Raw genomic sequence first — 24129 nt, 5'->3', positions numbered from 1 at the left:
ATAAGGCTGTTTTTGTATTGGCCTGCAGCACATTCGAAAAATATTACTAAACAAGGGAAAAAAAAGGAAACGTCAGCAGTACAAGTCAAAATATTAAGAGAAAAAAATTGTAATATAACGAGAAAAAAAGGTGCAATTTTACGTGAATAAACTCGTCAGATTATGAGGAAAAATAATGTCATTTCTTTTCTAAATATAGTGGAAACATGGTTAGCGTACACCCCATTTTTCGGCTTACATCCGAAATTGAAATTTTGCCTCAGTTCGCGTACATTACTTGGGTAGCACACAATACGACATGTCTTGTTGCATTATTGAAACACTGTGTGGTCTATATTTTATTTTATTTTGCCTTGTAGTCGCTCAATCAGTATTTATACTGCTACTGTACATGCTTGACCAGTAGAGGGCACTGTGACACTGCTAATGAAGCCTTAGAGCTAATGAAACCAACAGAGGAAGAGTTAGACGCTGAGGAGATAAAGCTAAAGGGAAAGCTAAATTATACAACCCGGACAGAGCGTGTGATTAAAGTTTATGAAGAGTTAATAGACCTGCTTAATTCTACACCATCCACAGAACACTACCTCTTTTAGAAGAGTGTAAGACGACGATTTGTCCTTTTTTTCAATAACTCCTCCTCCAACTCCACCACAACGACGTATGCTCGACCACTCCTCTTCAAAGGTAAATAACATTTATCATTACGTATTATTATATCATTTTTATTATTGTTCTTTTCATTAATTATCCTCGTTTAATATTACTACTGCATCCAAACTCATATTTACATACATATGCATATACTGTATATGTATACACGTACATGTAGTACCTATATCATTGGTAATATTACCTTTTCCCCTACTTAAGAACGATTCAACATAAGAACGGTCGTCTGGAACCAACTGTGTTCGTTAGTTGGGGACTTAGTGTATTTTTATCACAAACGTCTCTATTAGCATCATGTCAGCATGGAAACCGCAACCGGAAGTCATTGTTCCCCAGCTCCATCACCCGTCTTCGACAAGCGGTTGACACTCTAATTCTTTGCTAACTAACACAATTCTAATGGCTTATTTTCTCTAATTATGTCTACTATATTGGGCAAATGGGTGTCATTTCATATCTAGAGGGTTCTAATAATGTTAAAACCTGTATTTAGAAGGTTTTTATAAATACGGAATCCTACTACAAAAATTCACTTATCATGGTCTGGTCTGGAAACAATCATATGTTCAGGAAGTGGACAAATGTATTAGCAGCAATTGATGTCATACAGAGAGGCGGTAGGATTAAATAAGATCCGCTTCTTCCTACTTCTTTTCGGACATGTGGAATTGTGAATTGTAACATGAAGCATTCAATGTAAACTGTATGCATGTTTTAAAATAAATTAAACGATAACCATAATTAACCGCAATAAGTGAGGGATGACTGCATATGCATTTATTGAATATGCAGTTCAATTTTTTTCCCCCGAGTGTAAAACAATAAAATCGTGTTTGTGTGTGGATTAATTGGAATAACATGATTTCTTATGGAAAATATTTAGTCAATTAGAGTACATTTCAGTTTGAGTCGGACCTTCCGGGACAAATTAATGACCGAGACTCCACTGTCCACTACACAGTCAAATATTCAGCTATAGGGAGGTCATTTAAATGCATTTCAACCTGAGACACATTTTTACTAACATTATTTTTCATGATATTGATGTACAGTACAATTTGATTTCATTGCAGTTCCTTATGTTCACTTATTATTATTATTATTATCCTGTTGATTGGCTAGGAATCTTGGTTTACCATGAAGACATAAAGCAGCAATACATTGTGGGAAATGATGTGCTAACGGAGGCCGTAATTGATTCATGCTGTCAGGAAAATAAGAGACAAGGAAGTTGTGCCACTGGCACAATGCCACAAATAGTGTCTTGGGTGAAAAAAACATGTCACGATAGTTTTTTCTGTCAGAAAATGTGTGTATTTATTTTGAATACAATGTTGTTGTCAATGGCATCTAACACCAAATGAATAATTCTTTCTTCTATCATCTTTTCTATTGTTGTCATGAGAGGAATAACAAGGTTTTTTTTACAGTTACAGGGACTTTATGCAGTGGGTTCCTCCAGCTGCCTGGAGGGTGCCGAAATTCGAACGTACTTTATATGTCGCCTCTTCCTGTTTACAGTATTGAAGCTATGCCGACACACGCACGCGCATTAGTTATGTTTCATGTCATGTAATAGCCATGTGGCAAAGTTTAGCGACTAACTTAGCTATCATTCAAAGGATAGCAAAGTATATCATAACGGCACTATGACTCCCAATTGTCTCTTGCTTCTCTGAGACTGCTTTTGTGTTCATGCACACACGATGGATACGTAGTAACAGCAGTTAATTTCATTCGGGCCGAGCGAAATTTACAATAATTTTGAAAAAATGTTTTTCCTAGTAAAAAATATGCATGTAAAATTTTATGTACCGGTTAAAATTAAGCATTTCCAAGCATAAAAATGGCTAAATGAACTAAAATACAGATATAAGGCATTCAGAAGACGTAGTCAAAGACGTTGCGATGTGTAGTACTCTACACTGGTCACTAGGTGTCAGTAATGTTACATTGATGAGGCAATAGCCACTGCAGGAAGTCCTGTACAGAACAGGAAGTAAAAAAAGAACAACACCAAACTCTCCCAACATATGCGTCTTATTTATGTCTATATGTCTCATTTTCTCTTATCATGTCTACTATATTGGGTAATACGAGTGTAAAGGGGTCTTACTTCATGTATAATCATTTTAAAAACTGTATTTAGAAGGTTGTAAACATGTTTTCTATGCTCTAACTACGGAAATATTCAATTTATAAAGAAGGACTCCTACACTGTAAAATCCAATAGCACTGTCAAATCAGATAAACAAACTTATTTAAAAAAAAAAATAGTTAACTCACTTGAGCGTACTAACTAAAACATAAAGATCTATTTTGGTCAACTATAACTAATAAGTTCCATTTACTTGATTTCCGTTAGCATTTTTAAGTAAGGTTAACTAATGGATTTTACAGTGTACTTCACAAAAATGTACTCATCACAATAGAGTCTGGAACCAATTAACGGCGATAAACGAGGGATTACTGTTCTTTTAAACCACTATTAGTAGCATACGCCAAAAAGGTCATTTGGAGCGAGCTGCACTGAGTCCCTCTAATACTGGACATTTTAAAATCATTGCTCAAACGTCATTCACCATCATTTTATATATGATAATGCCACAATCATTTGTTTTCTTCTTGGTTACACATGTGCATTTTTGCATCTTGGTGCATCAACCGTATTCATAATTTGATATAAAAAAGTATTAAGTCCTCAGGTCCATCACAGAGGACAATGGAAGAAAGTACCAAAACCACTTCCAACTGGAGTTGTGATTAAAAAAAGAAAGAACTAAATAATAAGCAGCGATCCTGGGAAGAAAAAAGAAAGTATTACATACCATTGGCTGTCCTGGATGACCGGTTCACAGCACAACAGATTTTATTTTTTTTTTGCAGAGTTTTGTGTTGATTTTATGAAACACTTGTCCATACAGAGGACAAAAAATGCATTGTTGGGTCTGAGGAGGATATGCTGACCTAAACTACCCATGCTCTTCTAACCCTAAATCCAGTTCTATTTGTACACTATGTTCCTGCCCAACTCAACATCTTTGGGAGTGCTTCACTGCAGGGTTTTGAAGTGAATGATTTCCTACTAAATTCTCATGAGAACACATTGAACACACACACACACACACACACACACACACACACACACACACACACACACACACACACACGTCTGTATAATCTCACCAACCTCTGGGTTCTAGACTGTTGTGACTGTTTTCGTCAAAGTCGACCCCTTCCTGTACGTTCCCAGAGTTTCGCGCACAATTGTCTTTAAAAACAAAGAGGAGAGAAGCAGACGTGTGATTAGCAAAATCCGACGTCACTCATCTGAAGCACGGTCAAAAGCCGGTGCACAGCAAAATGGAAAACAGGCAGAACAGCACCAACAATGTGTGACTTACTTTGTGGCCGGACAAAGACTTTGAGGCGAAGGCAGCTCCTTCTTCCTTTGGCGTCAGTGAGGGAAGCTGTGAAAAAATAAACCACAATTAAGCCCGACTCATGTAAACTTTCCCTTTTTTTTGTTTTGTTTCTTTGGATACATGTAAATTCCATTGCAAAGCTTTACGCCACTGGTTTGCAAAATATTGAAACATCCAATTAATTTTGAATTTTTTTTGCATGTTTGTCACACTTAAATGCTTCAGATCAAATCAAATACATTTAAATATTAGTCAATGACAACACAAAGAATCTAAAATGCAGCTTTTAAATGAAACTTTTTATTATTAAAGGGAGAAAAAAAATGATTGCCCCCAAAACCTAATAACTGGTTGGACCGGCCTTAGCAGCAACAACCGCAATCAAGCATCTGCGATAACTTGCAATGAGTCTCTTACAGCGCTGTGGAGGAATTTTGGCCCACTCATCTTTGCAGAATTGTTGTAATTCAGCCACATTGGAGGGTTTTCCAGCTTGAAGGCCTTTTTGAGGTCATGCCACAGCATCTCAATAGGATTCAGGTCAGGACTTTTGGTAGACAGCAGAATTCATGGTTCCATTTATCACACTACCACCACCATATTTTACTGTTGGTATGATGATCTTTTTATTAAATACGGTGTTATTTTTATGCCAGATTTAATGGGACACACACCTTCCAAAAAGTTCAACTTTTGTCTTGTCAGACCACAGAGTATTTTCTCAAAGGTCGTCAGGATCATCAAGATGTTTTCTGGCAAAATTGAGACAAGCCTTAATGTTCTTTTTGTTCAGCAGTGGTTTTCGTCTTGGAACTCTGCCATGCAGGCTGTTTTTGCCCAGTGTCTTTCTTATGGTGGAGTCATGAACACTGACCTTAACTGAGGCAAGTAAGGACTGCAGGTCTTTGGATGTTGTTGTGGGGTCTTTTGTGACCTCTTGGATGAGTCGTCGCTGCGCTCTTGGGGTCATTTTGGTTGGCCGGCCACTCCTGGAAAGGTTTACCACTGTTCCATGCTTTCGCCATTTGTGGATAATGGCTCTCACTGTGGTTCGCCGGAGTCCCAAAGCTTTAGAAATGACTTTATAACCCTTACCAGACTGATAGATTTCAATTAATCTCAATTAAGTTATGTTTTAACAAAGAGGGACAATCACTTTTTCACAAAGGGCCATGTAGGTTTGGATGTTTTTCTCCCTTAATGATAAAAAGTTTCATTTAAAAACTGCATTTTGTTTTTTGTGTTGTCATTGACCAATTTTTAAATTTGTTTGCTGATCTGAAACATTTAAATGTGACAAACATACAAAAAATAAGAACTCAGGAAGGAGGTAGACACTTTTTCACAACACCGTATGAGGGGTAAAAATAGTAACTATAATGCCAAAAATAGCATCATACAAATTGATGCACAGTTTTTTGCCATTTGACTCAATCATCACTCAATCATTTGATCGGTATGCATCCACCAAAATTGCAGGTTTAGGCTAAAACGTACTGTTCCAATCATTCTTTTGGCTGAGTTACATTCTGATAATCTTAAAAACATTTGCATACTATTAGCTACTTAAAATATTTGTATTGCAGATAATACTGGTCTGCGAAGCGGGTATCTCTGTATTTGTGGTGAAAGGTCGATGATGTGGTTACAATTCCGCAGGGTTGAGGCAATAATGGGGCTGTGCAAGTCCAACATTGTGAAACGTCAGCTAGCTCAGCAGCTGTGTTTGTGCCTTAACCAGTGATAACTGCATCAACAGTAACTGAATCCGCAGTCATGTTTTTTGAATGCTAAAAAGGCCAAACCACCTAAGAAATGAGGACAAACTTCAACAGAAAGAGAGAGAAAAACACAGCTGTTCTTGTTCTTTTCAACAACTATGACTACGTGTACAATTATCCACCCTGAGGTGTCATGTGTCGCAGACCTTGACCTCAACATGCGGAATTTCTTTCGGGACATAAAGCCAATTATTGTTCCGTGAGCACATTTACATTTGTCATGCAAGAATCGGCAGATGAGGTCAGGCGACTTTTCTCAGTCATGTTCTAATGTTTGCTCATTCAGAGTTTTGCCACTTTGTGGATCAGGTTTTTACTGTTTGTCACTGACATTTTATTCCAGTGTTCTCTCTTCGCTCACTCTTTCTCAGCCAGTACAATCATCTCTTCAGATTCCAGCACACTGACAATTACACTTGTGTCTCTCTTGCTTTGCTCATGTCTGCCACTGAGGTCAGAGTCTGGCTTTTCTATCCTCGAGCGAGCAACACGGCCCAGCACCGACGCCACTCAGTGAAACGCCAGCTCTACCTACAACTTCACCTGCGCTTCCCACTCAGATGCAGAGTACATGTTCAGTCATGCGTTTGAAATTATTTCAGCACATGCGCAACTTTCTTTCAGCTTTTTTCAATACATTCACCGTCAGTATGTCTCTCGTTCACGACGTTTACAAATATTCCTGTATTAATCGCAACATTATTTCAAAAACCTCTCGAATCACCTTTTTCCGATTGGCAATTCCGTATCAAAAGAAGTCATCCCTCAATTCTCCGCGCTTTTGCGGCTTCACTCTATCGCGGTCTTTAAAAAATATATTAAATAATAAACCATTGTTGTTGAATATTATTCGACCTATTATTCAACCTATTCGACTTGTTGTTATGGTTATGGTTTAATTTATGTGAACATGCATACAAGTTACATCGGAATACATCACATGTCCAAAAGGAGTAGGAACAAGCAAAGCTTATTTAATCCTACCCCCCATCCGTTTCACATCAACTGCAATACATTTGATTGCTTCCTGTAGTCCAAATGCACTTTTGCTGGTTTAAAATACATAGCACACACACGCTAGTATATGATATGCATATTTAAGCTAATTCTACGTATTTTTTGCCTAAATTAAGCATTTTCATGAATAAAAATGCCTAAATGAGCCAAAATACAAATATAAGGCATTCAGACGACGCATTCAAAGATGTTGTGATATGTAGTATTTCTGCCAATCACTCTGTGTCAGTAATGTTACACTGATGAGACAATAGCCACCACAGGAACTACTGTAAGCAAGTAAAAAAACACTCCCAATGCTAACGTTTGAATCTATATTATGTCTTATTTAGCATCATTTTCTCTGATTGTGTCTACTATATTCAGTAATACAACATAAAGGTGACTATGGGGTGTTGTTTCATGCCTAGACAGCTCTAATAATGTTAAAAACAATATTTAGAAGGTCATAAACAGCTTTTCTATGCTCCAACTACAAAAAGATTTGATTTCTAAATAAGGAATCGTACTTATCTTGGTCGAGTCTGGAACCAATTATCTGCAATAACTGAGGACCATTTTAACCATTTTAACAACCTGATTCCGAACCCCAGCATACAGTATGCCTGTATCATTATGTCATGTAAATGTTTACATTTCAGCGGTGTGGAGGAAACTAATTTATATACTATATAGATAAACTTCAAGACTTAAATATTATGGAGTGCATCGATGGGGTAAGTATCAGAACAGTAATAATTTTCTACGAGTATCTTAAAAAAATGTTTTTGTATGTACAGTTGTTCACAACACAACAACTCCTTACTTTTACCCTTGCAGATGTCTTGCACACTGGAAGGGACATTGCAAGGGAGGTAGAAGGGAGGTAGATTAAGGCTTACAAGGAGGAGGACGTCTCAATAATGACACCACTGTGCTGCTTAATTGTCACTGTCCATTTCATAGGAGCAGATCCTCTCACATGTTCAAAGATACCATCTTTATCCATGATGCTGATCGCAACAGCCGAACAGCGTAGACGAGGCATGAGGCTCAGGTTGGTCGGCATTTCTCCACTTTCTCAGTATTTTACAAGATCAAATCGACTTTTCACTTTCCTTTTCTTTGTCACACTGCCATCAGAAAGGTCTGCCTCACGCTTGGGAGACATAATCAAAAGTTAGCAAAAACAAAAGTGTTGTCTTTCCTCTGTCCAACGACGCACATCTTTGTATTATTCTGCCGAATTGTATATTTCTGCAAGCACGCACGAAAATAGTTGTAGAGTGGTAATAATTTACGGGAGTATGTTATAACCATGAAGATCTTAACACAAGAACCACTTGTAAATCATAGATGAAAACTACTTTAATCAGCTGAGATATGACAGAGGCGACCATGTGTACGGCAGAAAAGGTAAGCATATTTTTTTATTGTGCTCTTATGGAGACCAAATTGATTCACCACAACTTGGCACAATACTTGGCACAGTTTGCAAGCTTGTACATCACCATGGTAACACGCATTTGCAGACGTGAAAACCGGATTTTAGGTGGAAAAAAACGTTTGTTTTGTTTTGACGTTATGACGTCATTACCAACAATAATGGGAATATGCTAGATAGAGATTTTATTTATCTCCAAGAGAAACTGGAAACTGCAATATTGCTATTGCTTGTGGTGGCAAGTTTTCCGAATATTTCGGTTACTACAGAAATAGTAGTCACTGCATCAAACTAAATAAATAGTGATGACGGCTTACACTGTGACATCAAACAAAGGTGACTAGGTAAATTACAAAACAAATCATTGTGTGTCTACAGTACATGCAAACCCTGGAAAATTCATCCCCTGCTGGGAGTTTCATTTTACAAAACGTGGTCTGCAGATGGCCAAAATGTGCACGTTTAAAAAAAAAAAAAAGTGGCCTCAGCCTCACGATGGCTGTTATTTCAGGTTGGTTCCAACAAGGCCTTGCAGTAATAAGGCTTAGAACCCATGTAAGTCCCTTCAGTCATGTGAATTATCTAGAACCTGATATAAATACTGAGGGATCAGACATGCAAGGATTGGTTTATCTTGGGGCACAAAGCCTTTTGTCCTTGTTTTGCTGCGAGAAGCTAAAGGAAAAGATGCAGGGGCCTTGTGCTGTCTAAGCCCACGTCATTATCAATGTAGATCTGTGCTGGGTGTACACAAGCGCGAGCCCGGGCGTTTGAAGCATTGGGGGCTTTACAAGGAGTCAGTCATCTCTCTCACACAGGGAGAGCCAGACTCTCAACTGTCTCCTCTGAAAATTGGATTTCTATCCCGAGATTAGGATCAGGCTTCCCCTGCTCTACTACAGCTCCATAAGAAAAACATGCCGCCCTCTGAGGCCTTGAGAAGCCAGCAGCACTGACTTCATAGTCATCTTGGTGAACTTTGACCTTACTGGGCCAGTCGGCAATACTGCTCTGCTTTTATTCGGGTGTCTGCCAGACGGCTTGGCCAGTAGCCAACTGCAGGTGTCATCTATTTGACGTGGTTCCGCCTCCACTTCCCCCCTGCCTGAGGGTAGTGACAATCACCGTGGAGCAGGATAAAGGAGTATCTGTCTCACTGAGGCAGGCGGACATGATCCCCCCCCGTATGTCACTTTCAAAATCCCAAACCAAACTTGAATGTGTCAATGAGCTCCCATCTATTGTTACAATAATACACAGTTTGGAACGGGACACTAATACATAATAATACCAGCAACTGCTAAAACATAGTTTACTGTGAACACAGTGGAAACGAGAAGATGTCTTTTAAATAAAACTGCATCAGTCTGGACTAATATGGACTAAAAAAGCCACCATTTTTACGTTTCTGTCACTTTTTTTGTCAAGTGTTGAGATTCCGCACTTTGTTGATTTGATGGTGGTCCCGGACATAACCCCCGTCAAAAGTTGTGTACATCAGGTACACAAAATCCTGTTCCTGGTATTCAGCAGCTGTAATGCATACTTTTTTATATATACTGTATATATATGTTAGGTGCATCACAGCACATTGTCTTGGCTTCCTCTCAACAGCAACATACTACGCAAAGGCTCTTGGGTATTTTCATATTTCAAGCCATTTATCACAACAAAATGTTCATGCTTTGTCGAAACAAAACAAAAAAAGAAAACAGTCACACCTTAAGCCATCACTGCACTACTAACTGTGTGCTGAGTTATACACTCAAACACCATTATCAACATGGTTACATTTGCAGTCATCAGTACATCCAGACTGTTCCATAAATACAAGTTCATTCATATTACAGGCTATGAGACAGCAAACTTTCATGGATTTGCTGCAAATGAAACAAAAGTATCACCACACAAAAGCGTGTGTTTTGTTCTTTGTACTCGTCTTTGACCAGAAGTGTTAGTGCAAAATACCTCAAATCTACCAACGGGAGCCACTGTATCTAGTTTGGGTCTTCTTTTCTGACGCCACATGGCAGCGATATCACCAGCTGAACAAGTTTCCAGCTGCTTGTTTTCGTGAGGAGAAAACTGAGCTCAGCATGTCAGCAACAAAAAACACTTCCCTACAAAACCTACAAAGTGAAGGTAATTTGCTCCTTGCGATTTGTATTTTGGGTTCTTTGTCACTGAACCGGAACAAAATAGTTACACTGAGAAGATATTTTTCCAGGCTTGTTGATAGTTATCGTGTGTGCTTCTTCGTTAACATTAAAAGGCCAACATTTTCCAATTACAGAGGAAACCCTGAGGTCCAACACCTTTCAGGTTGTACAAGATGGAATGTGAAGAATGTTTTGTTGGGAAAACACAACGTGACACAATGTTCTCATTCTTTGCCAGAAATTATTTTCCATGACTTTTCCAGGCGCTACAGAGACAAGTTATAAGGTCAATACCAGCAACATTTTTCAACTTACAGTTTTGTCTCTAGGCGCTAAGTACTTAACGGGGTCGAAAAAGTCTAGCAAAATCTAGTGACAAAGTCAAATGGAAGCGCTGGGTTGCAGAACTGCTCAAAGCGTAAATGCTAATTTGTTTGGCTGGTAGCGTCACGTGGGGATGCTGAGAAGCGCTGTGCCTTAATGTTGCCTAGAAGACATGGGGACAACAAGCATGTATGCACATAACGTTGAACCCATTTGCATTCACAAGACGGGGGAGGGTACATCATTTCCCAACATAAATTCAGTGATGAATTCACTGTTTCCAGGACGTTTGACCTTTATTTTATTTTCCATATGTTTTCCATGAGGCCACACGGTGGCCGAGTGGTTACCATGTTGGCCACACAGTCAAGAGATCGGGAAGACCTGGGTTTGAATCTCCGCTTGGGCATCTGTGTGTGTGGAGTTTGCATGTGCTCCCGCGTGTACGTGGGCTTTCTCCGGGTACTCCCACAATCCAAAAATATGCATGTTAGGTTAATCAAAGACTCTAAATTGTCCATAGCTATGAGTGTGACCGTGAATGGTTGTTTGTCTATATGTGCCCTGTGATTGGCTGGTGACCAGTCCAGGGTGTACCTTGCCTCTCGCCCAACGTCAGCTGGGCTAAGCTCCAGCATACCCCGGCAACTTTTATGAGGATAAGCAGCATTGAAAATATATGGATGGACGGTTTCCATGACTGGAAAATTGGTAAATCATTTTCCAGGTTTTCCAGGACACGTAGGAACCATGTGAGAAAATATACTCGAAGGTATGGATTTAGTAAGACACCAGCATATCGGCCCCTTATCTAAGTGACAAACGATGTAAGTTTATTGTTTTTTATCTCACAGTAGTCAGATATTGTGTCTGTGGAAATTGCTGAATATCAATAAATAACTAAAAGAACGTCAGCTAAAATCACAATTAAAATCACAATCACAATCACCCATCACTGGATGAGCAAATGTTAAAAACAAGTGAACATTCCCACACTAGCAAATCCACCCATCCATTTTTTATGCCGCTTATCCTCATTAGGGTCTCGGGGGTATGCTAAAGTCTATCCCAGCTGACTTTGGGCGAGAGGCGGGGTACACCCTGGACTGGTCGCCAGCCAGTCCCAGGGCACATATAGACAAACAACCATTCACACTCACATTCATACCTATGGACAATTTAGAGTCGCTAATTGAGCTAACATGCATGTTTTTGGAATGTGGGAGGAAACCGGAGTAACTGGAGAAAACCTACGGACGCACGCAGATAACATGTAAACTCCACACAGAGATGCCCAAGCGGAGATTCGAACCCAGGTCTTCCCGATCTCCTGACTGTGTGGCCAACATGCTAACCACTCGGACACCAGCAAACGTAATGAATAATTTCATAAAATGAACTTCCGAATGTGAAATACTTGGCCTAACTTGAAAACTATCATATAAATGGTAAAAGTATCATACCTCTACCCCTAAAACTCACTGAACAAGCAGCCTTTGCACTTACCCAGTGTCAGAGGTATCAAAATATTCCTATCTACAGTAAGTATGTGAGTCTTTCATACCAAGATCATCCATGTAGACCTTGTAGATGCAGAGAAATATATCAGTGGATGTTCTCATTCATCCAAGCCATTGTATTCTCTGGGTATTCAATCGATCGCAAATAGACTGTGCAAGTTGTCTTAGAAGACGTTTCGCCTCTCATCCGAGCAAAACATCTCAGGTTACTTTCTGAGCCTTTCATATTTCTGCACCATTGTGAGGGCATCAAACCCAAATGTGAATATTCTCATTAATCCAGGTCATTGTACTCTCAGGGCTTTGAATTGATCGTAACAGGACTGCTTGAACAGTCCAGTTGCAATCAATTCAATGCCCTGAGAATGCATGTAGAGAAAAAGTATTTATTGTGGAAATGTATTTTTTCAGCAAAATGGCCTAGGGTTAAAGAGGTTAAAAATGGCTAACTTATTTTTTAAGAATAATACAACATGACAAGCACAATATTGTCAAAAAATAAAGAAGGCTAAAACCACTGAAGGTCTAAACTAGAAATTATGATAGAACAGAATTCCTTATGCTGATTTCTTTCAATGACTCAAATACCTACTGTAGGTACAAAAATTGTTATACTCACAGATGTAGTAGTACTCTCTGCCAGGACGAAACTCAAACCCTAATGAGAATGGTGTGAACAGCTGGAACTTTTCCGAAAACTTCAGTGGCCCGTTTGAGGACAAAGGCCTGTTGCACTCCCAGCGTTTGAAGCCCTTGGCAGTGTGGTCACATGAGCTGTAGCCATCGTAGTTCACCATGTAAAGGACGTAGCGCTCGGCCCGCTCATCTGACACCGGGCTGATGTAATGCGGACAGTAGACGTCAAGGTAATCATTTATGCAGACATCAATGTGGTAATCCCCCCGGTAAAACCTAAAGAAAAAAGATAAAAAAACTAAATGTTAGTATCCTTAGAAGGAGTGGAACACAAAAGTAAAGCATGACAACACCGGAGCTGGTTGGAACATATTGTTTTGTCGCCAAATCATCTTTTTCAAGTGTGTGTGAATCTGAACTGCGTTACAATACTGCATTGTGGGATTCTAGGGTTTTACCAACCGCGATGTTTTCAAGTCAAGTCCGTAGGGAGACTCAAGAAAGTAATCGAGTCAAAGCCTTAAAAATAGTGTAACAAGTACCAAGTTGTCTAACACAATATGGTCATTAGTCATTACACCTACTGTATAAGAGTTCAAAGTGAACCGAGACATTAGACATGGCCGAACAGCTTACATTATTCTGAGAAGACTTCACAATATCAGGCAAAAACAGTAATCCCTCGTTTATCGCAGTTAACTGGTTCCAGACCCTACCGTGATAAGTGAATTATAGCAAAGTAGGATTCAATGTTAATATAATTGAATATTTTCCTAGTTAGATGATAGAAAACCTGTTTATAACTTTCTAAATACAATTTGCACCAATATTAGAGCCCTCTAGACATGAAATACCACCCCTTTAGTCACCTTTTCACTCATATTACCCAATATAGTAGATATAATAAGAAAAAATGTGTGGACAGGAAGTGACGTCAGGGATTCAGTGTTGAGTTTTAGCTGGAGTACGGCCACAACAGTAGCTTGTAGCTTGAAAACAATTGTTATTATTATTATGTTATTATTGTGCCTGTTGTGAGATAAACAATTATAACATAATAAAAGCCTGTCGTTGGCAATCAAGTCTGGTACATGTTACGAGTGGCACCCCGCGGCCAGTGTAGGTTACAGTACATCAATGTCTTGTATTGCCTTAAACTGTACACTAGGTCCCCAACTTACGAACATCCGACTAGCGAACACACAAGCCGACTGGTCTATATTTTATTTTATTTTGCCTTGTAGTCGCTCAATTAGTATTTATACTGCTACTGTACATGCTTGACCAGTAGAGGGCACTGTGACACTGCTAATGGGACCAACAGAGGACGCCTTAGAGCTAATGAAACCAACAGAGGAAGAGTTAGACGCTGGGGAGATAAAGCTAAATGGAAAGCTAAATTGTACAACCCGGACAGAGCGTGTGATTAAAGTTTATGAAGAGTTAACAGACCTGCTTAATTCTGCACCACCCACAGAACACTACCTCTTTTAGAAGAGTCTAACGACGACGACGATTTGTCCTTTTTTTCAATAACTCCTCCTCCAACTCCACCACAACGACGTATGCTCGACCACTCCTCTTCAAAGGTAAATAACATTTATCATTACATATTATTATATCATTTTTATTATTGTTCTTTCATTAATTATCCTTGTTTAATATTACTACTGCATTCAAACTCACATTTACATACATACGCATATACTGTATATGTATACACGTACATGTAGTACCTACATCATTGGTAATATTACCTTTTCCCCTACTTAAGAACAATTCGACTTAAGAACGATCGTCTAGAACCAACTGTGTTTGTTAGTTGGGGACTTAGTGTACTTGTATTTTAGTTCATTATGCTTGAAAATGCTTAATTTAGCCCAATAATACAAAACATTTGCTTAAATATGCATTTTTTGGACTAATTAAAGGCCTTAGTCAACCATGAAACAGCAATCATTAATGAATCTATTTTTGAAAAACCGTAAGCGAGGGATGTTCGACCCACGATGGAGCGAGGGACGACTGTACTTGGGAACGTTTGTCCATTAATCTAGAAAATCGCACAGTTGACTGATGTTCAACGAGATGGCCTGACTCTGATTTTTTTATTTTTGATGATTCAGGCAGAGCCGCCGTGTTTTACTGCGTAAGCAATAATGCTACATGCAACATGATATTGCATACCATTAGAGCGGGATTTATTTTGCATTCTGTAGGTGGGACATCATAAAGCTTGATGACAAGACTAATATTCCAACAGAATTACAGTGTACACAGCCTATTTTGTTTCCGGAATTTCATAATGCCAGACTTAATCAACTCAAACTGCTTGCGAGTCTCTGCTGTATCCCTCCATTCATCAGTCCAAACTTATACAGTATATCAATGTCTGAGTAGTGATGACTTACTGTACGCTGGTGGAGAAATTAAGGTCCCATAGTGATTATAGGGCTAATCGTGTGGTTAGCATGAGCCTTTAGGAGTTATAAGAGGATCCCTTTTTAGTACGTGACTTTCACTAACCAAATATGACAGCTTGAAGCGGGGTTTTTTGAAAGAGACTAAAACCTATAATGTAAATTGTGTGGAAAAGAGATGGGGGGAAAAAAAAGCTCAGCAAGGATACGACAGGTATTCATTCCAGAGGAAAACGCTTGTAAACATATATTCCCAGAGGTGCCGTATAAGGTTGCATATGTGAGGCTTTTAGCGTATGCGATTAAAGCCATAACGGCAGCCTGGTTGTGTCACTATAGCTGCTAATGGTCTTTGGATCAGTATCACTGACATGCTACGGACGTCTTGAATACTCCACCTCTGTTCATTGACACAAAAGTCATGAAGCGGGGTGGGGGTCAGGGTGGTGACTGTGTTCAAGACTGCAGTAGGATGAACCGACAAGGTTGTCAAACAACACAACAGGTTTATTTAGCGAGGCAGGACGGGAATTGGCTGGCTTCAGGTCAGATAATGAGGTAAATCCTGCTTCATGTTAACGGTAGCAGACGGAGCAGTCAGCTGATCTGTAACCAGGTGAAAGCAGAAAGGAAAATGTTTGATGCACAGCTGTTGCAGCTGACATGTAGGGGCTAAGGGAGACGTGAGTAGCATAAAGGGGGGTATTGAGGGTATCAGGTTGTTGCTGCACAGATTGTAAATGTGCTGCAGGATTAGTGACCATCTTCAAGTTTTTTTGTAGAGGGCCACAGATGAGCGGATGTGTGTCTTGCGGCAACATCAGCTACGCTCTAATCTTTTTCTCTCTCTCTATAATTATAACTAGACAAATGTGAAACCAAAGACCTTGTTTTCTCCACCACACTCCCACCCCTTCCAGGGTTTTGGTTCCAGGGAGGCACAGCATGTCCTCCCAAAGCCTTAGTGTCAGAGCATCTTGCTGATATTATGACTAGCAGAGGTCAAGCAGCTTCACGGCATCACGACCTCAGCCAGCAGCAGTGGATGGTCTCGCTTTGTCCAGCCGTGTCTTTAACGAACGCTCTTTGTCAGCTTCAACCCTGCTAGTGTCAGTCGCTGTCCATCAAACCCGACCCAGATCCAACCACTCAAGTTACTGAGGGCTCAGAGAAGAACTTACAACTAATGCCTTTCTACCAGAAAGGTGGAAACACGTTTTTGAAAGCGAAGATGACACTTTGTATTCAGACCCAGATCGTGTCTGGAGTGGGGCCACTGTTTACTCACTAATTTTAACAGGCTTTACAAATCAGTCTCCAGTGAACAATTCTGACTTCCCCGATGAATACAAATGCATTCGGCACCATCTAATGAGAAGTCAAACAGTCAGAGGCCATCCTTGCCTCTAGCAGTCAAGCATGGAATTAAGTTGTTCTGACTAAAATGTCCAGGGCTTTTATATTATTTTTTGCCATTGGGAATACTTCGGTAAGCAGACATTTGACAACTTAAGTCAAATTCCATTGTGAGGCAGAAAATATCTCACTACCACAACAAAGAGCCGAATGCCTCAAAGGAAACAGAGACAATAGAAAGATATGACAAGGAAATGGCTGAATAGGGAAGTAACATGGTGGATCATCCTACTTATTACTTTCTTATTCACCCGGGGAGGAGTGATTCATGATGGACAGCCTTATGAAAATCCCAAAATGCATTGTCAGTAAGGGTTGGGGGGACTTGTCGTCCATTCAGATCATATAATTGGCAACAAGAAAATCCATGATGAAAGAAGGTCAGCACAACAACTGACCATAGCTCGGGGAGATCACTGGACATTTCCAATCTCTTGCCGCGAGTGAACATTTGTTTTGACACTGCAACTTGGGTGTAACTTTAAAACAGAAATTTAGTATAAACATGTCTTACAGTTGAAGTATCACTTTAGTGTGAGGTGTGACACGATACTAGGCTAGACTACCACATTAAAATATACAAAATAGGCTCTTATTTACAATACATGTTGGCAAGATGGCCATATAAAGACATTGTGGAGATTGTTGAGTAACAGAAATGAAATATTGCTAAAGATGTACTGACTCAAGATGTGTTCAAATAGACAGCATTTATGCTTTAACTGTCTTTTGGTTTCTATTTAAGAGGAAGCTGATCACAGTCTTTTTTCTGGTGGGTCTACTTTGATCTGAGCTATCTTTGCCCGAAGAACATCCGCTACCCCCCACCGTGTCCAGTTTTCCTCCCGGGTCATCAAATACAGATGTAAAAGTGAATCACTGCCGGTTACACAGACACACCAATGAGTTCAATATAAGGTTCAAATATAAAGCCATAAGCAACAAAGTCAGGCCCCGTCCACACAAGCAAACCATGACGGCAACATTTCTATTACTGTTTTCATAAAGTTATCTCTCCACAATGGATCATATGAGGGGATATTCCTGTCCACAGAGAAACACAAACCAACTGAAAACTGTGTAGTACAGTCATCCCTTGTTTGTCACATTTAATTGGTTCCAGCCCCGACCGCGATAGTAGAATTCAATATTAATAAATGGAATATTTTCATAATTAGAGTACAGAAAACCTGTCTATGACTTTCTCAGAAACATTTTTTTTAACATTATTAAAGCCCTGTAGACATGAAATAACTCCACTATCGTCACCATTATACTCGATCGCGTGATGTTAAAAAAAAAGTGGACACCAGCCTATCATCCATCCTCACTATTACCATTGCCACTTGACAGGACGGCTGGTCTGACATGAATCTGACATACAGACGTACGCGCCGGCAATACTGCTAACTTTGTTTACACGGCATTGCGCACTGCGTATGCATAGGCTATAGGATCTCTGAAGTCCCACAAGAGACGGCCCCCGCATTAACAATAGCACGCTACCAAGCTAACTGGCTAACCAATTTATTTATTCTAAACTTAAGAATAGGTTTGAAACAGAATGGGCCATAAGCCAAAAACATACCACTTCCACACAAAATGGGAGGAGAACTTCTTTTCACTATGTCATGTTGGACTGGCTGCAAGTTAAGGTAATGTGATGTAAGGTAATGTCTCATCAATGTAACATTACTGATGCCTAGTGAACAGAATACTACATCTAACTTGTCTTTCCACATATTTTGACTAATAACAGGTAGGTAATAATAGAACATAGTCAACCACCAAACAGCAATTCATGAATTATTTTTTTTAAAACCGCGATAGCCAGAGGGAGCAATGTTTGAACCGCTAAACTATATACTAGGGGAGTAACAGAATATTTAGTTGTAATCTGATTTTTCGGAATGGAACCTTTGGGTCGGCACAAAGGCGTAGCATATTTTCCCACACAGGACACACTAGAAATGCGGGACAGGAAGTGTGCATTCGGCATTACGCTGCAGCTTCACCCGTTTTTAGATTGTATCTAAAAGTGGATGAAAAGACGAGGCGAGCAGTGGTCCAGGTGGACAAAAACAGTGCAGACCAGCCTTTGGCTAGAGGGAGTCATGGCAAGCGAAAGTGCCATGGAGAGCCTCTTCTGACGCCTCCTGGTTGTGAACACTTCACTTTGAAAGACGTAAACTGACAATATGTAGTGCTGTGTAATCCTACCACTACAGTCGCTTTCAAAGTATTAAAAACTCCAAGAACATGTTGACTGAGAGTCATGTCAAATGTATCTTATAAAAACACTGGCATTGCGTGGATGCAGGGTAAAACCAAACATCTTTCTGTATGGGCGGTGCCTAAGACGGTCAGAATGATGATTTCTACTTTGGCAAAATCTGACAAAGTACATCTATTATGTTGTACATATGGATTTTTAGTGTATTTTCTTGTAGAGGTTTATATTCTCCCAAATTTGCTAAACTGTGATGTATTGCGTACAAGTGTTTTGGCATTTGTAACAACCCTCAACTCTTCATATAACCTTCATTATTAGGTGGACAAGCAAATTTAAAGTCGGTGTTTTTAAGTGGTTGTGTTGCTTGTGGCAACCTGGTGACTCATTAACCACTTCAGAGGCGATTTCAACTGAGGGAATGTGCGGGCGGAGGTGATGACAGCAACAGCCATCATCACCAAAGTTCAGCACTTTATATCATAATAAGCCTTTGGTAAATAAAAAAAAAACTATCATCCTAAATCCATTTGTCAGGGGGATTAATGATCCATACTTGGTTGAATGACCCTCAGCTAGTAAGAGGGGCTTATCAATAAATCTGTAACTAGAGCTCTTAGCAAAGCACATACTATGGATAATCCCTCTTTTCAGTCAGCTCCCCTCCTTGTTTGCTTTCTTTATCCCCTTCTGCTGTGTTGGCCTGGCACCTTTAAGGTATGGCGGAGCCAGTAAGGAGAGAAGTGAACAGTGTTTGGTTTGTGTGCATTTGGGGAGGGAGATGCTGTAGGAAGTGATAAAAAAGCGAGCAGGAAAGGACAGAGGGAGTGAGAAAAGGAAAATACAAGGAACTGGAAAGTTACAGAAAAAGTAAACAATAAAGTGAATTGGAGGAAAGACAATGTTTAGCTTTTATTTACCATGCATTAAACGCGCCCTGCTGGAAAGCATTCTGGTGTAAAACGCTGATTTGATCCAGAGATAGGGGACAAAGGCAAAAGGAGAAGAACGATAACTCTCGTGTTGTTTTCCTCATGTCTAGAATTGAGGAACCGCTTCCCAGGATTCTTCCAAGAAATAAAGGAAGAGATACTAAACTCCTGTCTAAACACCCTCACAAAGGTAGTGCTCACAAATGATTTACTCCTTCACAGTCATGTGTGTCTTACGGTTCCACCAAGGAAATCTGTCTTCTCTATTAAAACTATGAAAGAGGGGAATAAGGAATAATTAATTTATAATGCATAGGCTTCAAGAATAGGCTTTTTATAAACAATACATTGTAGCATCAGTACTTTTTAAACAATAATAATTGCCTAAGGGTTTGTTTGTGATGTGCTGTATATACTCTTGCCACAAGCTGTATCGTGTTGTACGTGAATTGAATGTGAGCGTATGTTATTGCATATGCTGTAGAGCAGGGGTAGGGAACCTATGGCTCGGGAGCCAGATGTGGCTCTTCTGGTGGTTGCATCTGGCTCTCTGACTTTAACACAATACTATTTTTTCTGTTGTAATTTTATTTGACAGAAATCACAGTGTTAAAAATAACATTCAAAATATAAAACATCTTTATGCACATTAATCCATCCATCCATGTTCTACCGCAAGCACAGAAGTCACATTAATGGTAAGAAATATTTCACAGTATTTATTATTGGTTAGCTTCAATATAATAATGTTATTAAAAAGACTAAATTCAGAGACTTATTATAATCTAAAATTGTTGGTCATGCTTAATAATGCACATATTTAGTTGTATTGTCAGTTGTTGTTATTTGTACATGGCTCTCACGGAAATACATTTTAAAATATGTGGCTTTCTTGGCTCTCTTAGCAAAAAAGGCTCCCGACCCCTGCTGTAGAGCATGGTCATATTGCCAATTTTGGTATCAATACAAGGCCATTATTGCCAATTATTTGTGAACAGTAACAATATATAAATATGTAAATTTAACACAATGCAACCATGTCACAATATGAGCAACATGGATATTTGTGAAAACAACATTGACGAGAACTGAAAAACATCGATACTACCGGGGTATCAATACTATCGATATTTGGATCGATCCGCCCACCCCTAATATGCTGTCATTTTATTGTATATGATAATACTAGGTGTTGCATCACTTATGCTGTCTTTCATGTGTAGTGAGTATGAATATATGTCAGGTGGTGACTATGAAGTGTGTTTTGAGGACTAGAGATGGAAATTAGCCGCCTGCTACTCATCTATTGGAAAAAAAATGTTCACAGACAAAACCTTTAAAATGAGCTCCCTGGCTTTCCCACTAAGGGGCACCCTGTACAAAAAGGGAACAGAGGCAAAGGTTGTGACATGATGTCACTAAATGAGGTCTGGCCATCTGCCCCGAGGGTCAGGAGTCTCCATCACCCTCCCTCCTCTTTTTGCATGTCCCATAATTCGTAGCATTGCTGCAGGGAAGTTAGAGTCATTATTACTGAGTTAGCTAATTACATACACACATCTGTTTGTCGGCTCTCGTTTATGCGCACACACACACTGTTTTTAAACACAATATGCCTGTCGAGGGACTCAGTCCGATGGGGAGCTGACAGCAGAAAGATGGGAAAATTGAGCCAGTAAAGTATAGACAGCTTTTTTTGTTTTGTTTTTTTCTCTCTGCTGGGAACAAAGCCAGAGGAGGTGAATAATTGGTCTCAGATTGAAAGCACATTTCTGCTTATGGGAAGGCACCTAAGGTACTTAAAAAATACAACAGAGTGAGAGGAAACAGACAGGAAGAATGTAAAAGCACTGTCTGTTTATGGAAGCCGGTGGTCCTCACTGTGCAAATCGCTGCTCTTTCAATACAGCTGGAGTCGCACTGTGTTATGTGCGATGTAAAGCTTTGTATATAAACTAATCTCCATCTGTTTGCTTCATCCTATTGTCTGTGTATTGTATAATTACAGTTCGCAAAATCATTTTCATGTCAATCACGAATTACATAATCTACATGACATCATACAATGTTATAAATATCAAATGATGAAGTCTTTATTTAGAATAGAAAAAATGTAATAGCATGAGATATTATTACATTTATAAGAAGACTCATCAACTGCCTGAAAGTCATATTTTTTATTTAAACCTGATGTCAAATTTGGCATCTTGGTGTCATCTTCTGATTTGCATAATTTGGTACTGTATATACAGTACAGTAAGTAACCCCTTGTTTATGGCAGTTGATTGATTCCAGACCCGACCAGTGATAAGTGAATTTCCGCTAAGTAGGATTCCTTATTTATAAAGGGAATATTTCATAGTTAGAGCATAGAAAACCTGACCTTGACAACCTTCCAAATACAGTTAACATTATGAGAGCCCTCTAGACATAAAATAACACCCCTATAGTAACCTTTACACTCGTATTACCCAATATAATAGACACAATAAGAGGAGATAAGTCATTTAAGACATAAATGAGCCTTGTGCTCGTGTGTGTTGTTGTAAATGTGTTCCGGCGCTAGGGGAGCTGAGTTGGGGGTGGACCGGAAGTGACGTCAGGGGTTCAGAGTTGAATTTTAGCTTGCCGTGGGTTACGGCAAAAGTAGCCCATTTTTAGTAATTATTGTGCCTGTTGTGAGATAATTCAACCCTGCAATAAAAACTTGTTGCTCCGGCAATCAAGTCCTGTTCTTGTATGTCTCACCAAACATTACAGTAACATTACTGAAACCTAGTGACCAGTGGAGAATACTACATATCATCACATTGTCTTTCAATGCATCTTCTTAATGCCTTATGTTAGTATTTTAGTTCATTGAGACATTTTAATGCATGAAGGTGCTTAATTAAGGCAAAAAAATTACAATTTGGTTAAATATCCATCTTTTCTTTTCTTTTTTTTTTTTTTACTAATAATAAAGTCTCTTTGTTTTAGTCTCCAAAAGTCGCACTAGATTTGTTGAGTTGTACTTTAAAAAAAAAAAAAAAAAGGTATCTAGAGGGGTCTGGCAACACTGATCCCTCTTCTACCTCTTCTTATTCTCTGGCAGACCAGGTGCGTATGAGGTGTGTTAAGAAATGGAGTTACACAGATAGTCCCATTATAATGTGTTTATGAGCAAGGGCGAACAGGCAGCACCGACTCTAATTGCGGCGGGCCTAATATGTGGTGGTGTAGGAACGAATGGGAAACGTGTTTTAAATTTAAATGAGGATACTTGACACTGTTAGAGCTGATAGAGGGCAAATTCATCACTGATAAACAAAGAGTTGTAAAACACCAACTTGGACGTAAAATAAAGAAAAAGCATTTTCAAATCAAAAACAAAATTACAAAATTCAAGTCACAGGAGACAAGTGTGTCCAGCGGGTTTATTACTGACAACGCTACTCTGGTGTCAGGGAGGTCAAAGCCGCAACAGCAGCATGGGGTTAGTGTCACTCAACACACATACAAACACACACACAGCAGGGTGCTGTCATTCAATTGATGTAAAACCTCAAGGGGGCTAAAAGCCAGAGTCATAAACCCCCCTTTGTACCAAAGATGCTTGCTGCGGTTGCCATAACAGCAGTTTACAGCAATACAATGTTCAGACCAAAGGGAGCCGCCGCTTTGACCAACAGTGTTCAAACCAGAAAGTGTTTACATGCAACAACGCAGGAGCTCGGGCACACACGGGCACGTTTCTTAATGCCAACGTAACTGCGGGACGCCGTGTAAAAAAAAAGTCCCACCATCACGTTTTGGTTGCAAGTGTGCTAATAAATGAGATGAATTCAAATTAGGAATGCGAGGGCACAAACAATAACCTCCAAAACCATGTCCGCACAAAGACAAAAAAACCTCCCTCCAGATCGGTGACGTTTAAAAAAAAATTCTATCCGCATGAAAGCGCATTCACCAGCTGTCATGCGCATCTCGTCCAATCAGAAGCCTGAAAAAGCAGGCAGCTGACTTGGTCATTAAATATAGTCAACATAGTGATATATAGTGACATATAACATGTATAATGACGTGTACATTATCTTTAAAATCAATGTTCCCCAGCAGATGAAGACCGCTGTGATGTGAGACTCCCGCTCATCCGCGCATGTAAACACTGTGGATCTCATACACAACAATAAAC

General features: G+C 39.5%; 1 protein-coding gene across 1 annotated transcript in view; it reads right to left on the bottom strand.

The window, feature by feature from the left end:
* LOC129169822 (ephrin-A5b-like) overlaps positions 1 to 24129 on the bottom strand; it is an 86085-nt gene that overhangs the window by 299 nt on the left and 61657 nt on the right. The window contains exons 2-4 of the mRNA XM_054756655.1: positions 12941 to 13233; positions 4077 to 4142; positions 3863 to 3943 (exon numbers count right to left, since the gene is read on the bottom strand). Of these exons, the coding sequence (XP_054612630.1) occupies positions 3863 to 3943; positions 4077 to 4142; positions 12941 to 13233 (440 nt within the window). The remainder of the gene's footprint in view (positions 1 to 3862; positions 3944 to 4076; positions 4143 to 12940; positions 13234 to 24129) is intronic.

Source organism: Dunckerocampus dactyliophorus, chromosome 17 (genome assembly GCF_027744805.1).
Source record: "Dunckerocampus dactyliophorus isolate RoL2022-P2 chromosome 17, RoL_Ddac_1.1, whole genome shotgun sequence".
Classification (NCBI taxonomy): Eukaryota; Metazoa; Chordata; class Actinopteri; order Syngnathiformes; family Syngnathidae; genus Dunckerocampus; species Dunckerocampus dactyliophorus.
Note: the sequence above shows the minus strand (reverse complement) of the source record. Positions and strands in the feature narration are given on the sequence as shown.